The following is a 5,717-nucleotide window of genomic DNA, read 5'->3' as shown; positions in this document are numbered from 1 at the left end:
GAAGTGCATGCGGTGGAACAGACCCATGCAGAAACACTGGTTTATTTTGATGGAGCCCTGGTCAGATAAACAGTCCAATGCATGCAAAATGCAATCAAGCTAAAAGGCTGCAAATGACAAAAAAAAAAAAAAGTGGTGAATAAATAAACTGCGGTGCGGCTGTTTACGACCACGACAAGTATGTTTTAAACATGTTATCTAACTTTTCCGTCACGTTCACTTTGAAAACCTGAGATGTTTCTTGATGAGGCTGGCAAGTGTGTTAAAGGTTGCATAAGTTCGAAAGCGTGCGCTTTTGTGCTCTCCTTCTTTCACATTGAAACCTTCACGGTTCTAATCTTTTTTAAAAGACAAGCAAAGATAAGCACAGCGTGTTCTTAGCATTCATCAAGATATGTTCGTGTCATGTTATGTAAACAATAGTTAGTTTACTAACTAACCATTCCTACAGTTGTTCTAATTCTGCCATCTAGTGGTGGGAAACATGAAGTACGTTGTGTTGATGACAGAAAATGCGTGGTGGGTGATGCGAGGTCATGGATGGTTTGTTTGTTTGTTTGTTTTGTCTCCTTTTGTCATGGAAGCACTATTTAAGATAGATCATATCAGAAATGGCTCACTCTTTCATCAGGAAAGGGTTTAAGCAAAGCAAAAGAAAACCTTCTAGTACTTTCCCAAGTATATACTTAAAACAAACCAAATGTTATCAACCCCAAAATTCATGTCCACAGCTGACAATTTCTAAATAGTCACAAATGAGTTAAGAAAAAAAAAACTTAAAGAATCTATGCTTGGTGATAAAAAAAACACTCTTTAGGTTGTTAAGACCTAATGAAATATACTATTTTGTTTGTTACCTTAACCAAGGAGCACAGTCAACAAGAGAGGGAATAAATATACAGCATCAAGTATTCACTATTCTTGCCTTACAATAAAGAATGTAACTGGAGTTTAATGAATTCCTAACAAGTATAATATTAAGTTTATTCAATTATCTTAGTGTTTTGATTCTTCATTTCAACTCAGGGGTCATTGTTCGCCAGTTCAGCCCTTTAACATATTTTTTTGGACAGATAAATAATTTCACATTAAATCTCTCATGCAAATGAGCAACACTGCTTTTGTGTCACATAAAATCCTCATTAAGTTCTTGCTGTATAACATGGTTAAGTTATCCACTTTCGCACGATAATACATTACAAGAAAGTCACGGTTTATTACGATTATGAAAAAGTTATTAAAGAAACAAAATAAGGAGTAACATGGTGGAAAGAACAAAAACAGACTGAGACGGTTTGAGCTTTGAACTTCCTGTTTGACTCACACTCAATAAGAAAGAGCCCCATTTCTCTTATGGGACACACAGGAGACCACCAAATGATTCTTCCGGAAAAGCTTCGCTGATTGTTTATTTCAACTCAAGCCAGCAGGAATGCCGTGCTCCGCAGGGCGCGGTTTGGGTGTTCACAGGTCATAGCATGGCAAAGAAAACATTTTTATAGAGGTTAGACAAACAAAAGGAGGCGTGGCACATTCAGTTCATGCAGTCAGTGCTAATACTGTCTCTGATAGAGGGAACCGTCCACATGATCCACAGGCAGGTACACATCTCTACTTTTGGAGATCTTTGTGCTCGCCAAATCCGAATCTGTTAAAGGGCTATGTGAAGAGTTCTCTGTGTGTCAGTATCTCCCGATTAGCGATGAAGAAATACAGCAGGAGGCGTATGTTACCTTTATGTCTGTATAGAAGATGGATTAAAATGTTTTGCAAGAATTTGTTTCGTCGGTGCTTTTTAAACAGTGTACCGTTTTCTGTAACTTTTGGTAACTCTTTCAAATTGACGACATTCTTTCTTTAGGAAAACGTTCACATTATTAAGGAAAAAATTAAACAATTTCAAAACTGACAAAAACTTGAATCTCTAATCTTTATTTGGTTGGTTCAAAATGCAAAGAATATCAATAAGTTATTGTTTTACTTTTCTTTTTTTCCCGTTATCATTAGAGTTATACATCTGTCCCTAAAGAATACAGTACATTACAACAGGTGATTAATAGCAGAGGTTCCATCAATCACCATAAGAACAAGAGTGAATGTAAGGTGCCCCTTTTGTCCACATGAAATTCAGAAAAGGGTCCGTCTTGTCAGACTCTGTGGCTTGCTTCTGAAAGTCAAAGCAGGAGAGCGGAGACAAAGACCAAATCCTACGAGTTGGCCCCTGTTCTAGGTCCTCTCATGACGAAGATCTTTGCCTCCTCATCAATTTCATCCATGATCCTCTCTTGCTTCACTGACAGAATGGTGTATGTAACTGTAGGGCAGTTAAGGCCAACAACCCATTTTTATCAAAATCAAACAGCTATTTTATCGCTTATTGTCAGAAATTCTGTAGATTTTTTTTTTTTTTTGGCTTTTTGAGAGCAGACCTGAGCTGCGTAAAAGAGGGCTAGAGTTAGGATTAGGTTTCTGATTCGCTCAGACTGTTTTCACTGCAACTTTAATTTATCCTCAAATACACTTCACGTTCAACAACCGGCGCCGTCTCTTGTTGTTGTGTGAATTACCGTGTGAATACAGCCCGCGAACGGAGCCAGCAGTTGAATATGACAACGAGAAGATTTAAGAAAGCAATCTATACATTACATTACGAAATTTTCCCTCTAACAGAAGGCTTGGCTGTTCTGAGCAAATGTTTGTTTAACTGAACGCGAATAGCAATGCTCTCATGTTACGAAATATCAGGAAGGATACACATGCCAAGAACGAAGGTTCCGATTGCCAAACCCGTGATGAGATTGCGCCCCCGAAGTTTTTGCGGGTTGTTCTTCCACTGCTCCAGTTCTTTTCGTCTCTTAATTAACTGCTTCTGTGCAGCGGTTAGAGGTTTTGCAGCAGATGCCCCCGACACTTCAGTACCCTTGTCAGCCATGTTTGTGTTCCATGTGACGTAACATTATATAAACACGTGACCAGTCTTCGCCTACAACAGTGTGAAATTAAAAATATGACGTGACCGGTAGGTGACGCAATTGGCCTCAAAATGACAGACAGTCCGAAACGTTTGTAATTAACCACATTCACTGTCCTCTTGCAGACTTTTTCCAACTAGTACATGTTGAATGCTCATAACTGTTCAGAGAAATAGATATCCCCTTTATAAATTCCGCTTTGAAGCACCATAGGTAAGTGTCAAACATCGATTCGAAACACCAACTACAGTTTTTAAACAAGTGACCCGGTGTAATGATTAAACTCATTATTTTAGGGATATTGTGTCCAGAATGTGTTAGTTATTTACATTGTCCAGTACAACAGCAGTAATATTATAACTGTGGACATTATAACAGTGTTCTTTGTACATGTTTACTTGTTGTGTCTAAGAGTAAAATACTGCAATACGTTTTAAGAGATGTACATACATACGTTTATATTGTGGTGATTATGCAATACCAGCAGAAATTAGCAGTAAGCAAGGGAGAAGATGCTACTGTCAGCTTTGAATGGCTTTATCTACGAACGCTTAACGGAAGAGCTCTGAAAACTGCATAAACACTGGAACAAAATTACTACTAAAATACTTTCTTCTATTGTATTTTTCATTAAAAAAAAAAGGACATTAGTTTCTCTTAGGCACTCGGATGCCTATTAGTAATTTCAACATTGCCGTATGCTTACCTTGGAAGGAGAAGGAGCACATGTTTTGAAATATTAATGTTCGTGTAGATGTAATGTTATTTATAAGCCCGAGAATGGGTTTTTATAGTCAAGACGTATTTTGAACTGGAACTGTTAACGCACTGAGTAGAGATTTATGTTTGTAATTACTGTGATTATTGATGAATATGACATTTTTGATTGTGTTACTTAATTGATCTCATTAATCTGTTGAATACAAACAACCCTTTTCGTTCACTTTACTTCACCCCCCTTCTCTCTCTCTCTCTCTCTCTCTCTCTCTACACACACACACACACAAACACACATACCCGAAATGTTAAATTCTGCCAACTCGGTTTCACTTGGCGCATATAGCATGTGATTATCAATTCACCCTGTGAGCACACATGCCCTGTATATGAGGGTGTTGCCATCCTTGAAAGTCGACTCTTCTTTGTCGCCTTGCATCTGCAGTCAGTGCAAGGACATCCCCCTCTTCTCAAAGTCTTTGGGATATCTTTCTCTTGCTGTGGTTTCTCTTGCTCTTTCTCTTAGTTCTTTAACTCTTTGATTTGTTAAGCCGCTTCAGAAAAATGTCAACGGCTGTGTTGATTTATACCAACTGAGTGGCAAAGGGGCAAATGCGCTATCACCTAAACATTTCAACACGTCTGGAGACTACAGTTTAGAAATCAAATTAGATTGTGCTCATTTCTTTTTCTGACACAAACTGTGCACATACTTGTAGATCCTGGCCATTTGAGAAGAAAAAAAAAAAAGAGTCCTTGAGAGAACTTTTTTTTTCTTTTTCGTTCAGTTGGAAATTCAGTTGTGTGATCACCTTATGATGGTGCATTATTGATCTTGCCGATAACTGTGCTAATGAAATAGGGAGTAGGCTCATTAGAGTCATGACAATGACACATTTATTACTGGGTGGTCACATTGGATTGATTGACATCTTTAGCATAGTGCAGCCTGTTTGCCGTTTAAAAAGGAGGTGCATGGTTTGCATATTATTAAATAAATACTGGAATTTTCTTAATGAACTTTAAAAATCACCATCTCTTGACCTTGACACTTTGACTATATACATAAGACTTTTCAGATCAGACACACTTGTATGTTGAAATGAATTGAACAGTATCACCAAACCGAACAGAATTCATTTTCAGTCTGAGCGTTTATTTGTTCCTAAAGCCAACAGAAAGCAGGTGAAATATTTCTTTGCCGTTTTGAGAGGTTACCAGTGTAAAAAAAAAAAAAACTTCATACTCAATACTCTGGCATAAAATTAAGTTATTCTGATAAAAGAATATTTGTCTTAGAGATGTACTGATTTCTCTATTTACAGAGGATTTTCATATAAAAGTGAGGTTTGGCCAGTTTGTTCTCGACCTCCCTTCTCATATAAACATCAATACTATCAGACAGTCTGTACAGATATATCCTATGTTCATATTTCCATATTTTACAATGACAGTATATTCAGTTATATGTAAAACTACAGTGGCTGCCAGTGCCATATGAAGTGCACTGCTCACTTTCTTATTTTAAGTATTAAAACTGTTTTGCTTGGTAAATACGCCCCTTCCCCTTAAACAATAAGACAAGATAAGGCTTTGACAGTAAACAAATAAATCATTCCGTGTTTAGCCTAACACTGGCACCAAGTGGCACCAAACTTGTTTTGGGTCATTTATAGTACCCATTTGCACACACATTAGCTTTAATGCTACTTAGGGGTTCTTTCACAAATTCAATGTAAATTCAACCAACTCTGATCCCTCTGCACCAGATAAGTCACTCACGCACCACACCCAGAGAAGTCAGAGTAAAAGTCAGACTTTCATTAAAGCCAGAATAAAATGACATTTAAAGTTGAACAGTAAAGTCACGAAAAAAAAAAAAAAGTTCTTGGTCCTGAGGTGAAGGATTTGATCTTCTTGACAATTTAAAACAAACAAACAAAAACCAAAATCTTTTTTTTTTTTTATCTCTTTTGGCTGAATCCCTTTTTGTGTGAAGCTTTATGACTGTTGAAGTACCAAAAACAT

General features: G+C 37.2%; 1 protein-coding gene across 1 annotated transcript; it reads right to left on the bottom strand.

Annotated features, from left to right (window-relative positions):
• Window positions 1–1,898: 1,898 nt before the first annotated feature.
• On the bottom strand, window positions 1,899–2,932 carry coa3b (cytochrome C oxidase assembly factor 3b). The gene is made up of 2 exons (XM_030793828.1): window positions 2,755–2,932; window positions 1,899–2,314 (listed from the first exon to the last, which is right to left on the bottom strand). Exons 1-2 carry the CDS (start codon window positions 2,930–2,932, stop codon window positions 2,208–2,210), a joined length of 285 nt encoding a protein of 94 aa, XP_030649688.1. The 3' UTR covers window positions 1,899–2,207.
• Between the last annotated feature and the right edge of the window lie 2,785 nt (window positions 2,933–5,717).

The sequence above is a fragment of the Chanos chanos genome, chromosome 16, assembly GCF_902362185.1.
Source record: "Chanos chanos chromosome 16, fChaCha1.1, whole genome shotgun sequence".
In the NCBI taxonomy this organism is placed as follows: Eukaryota; Metazoa; Chordata; class Actinopteri; order Gonorynchiformes; family Chanidae; genus Chanos; species Chanos chanos.
This window is presented reverse-complemented; position numbering and strand designations above follow the sequence as displayed.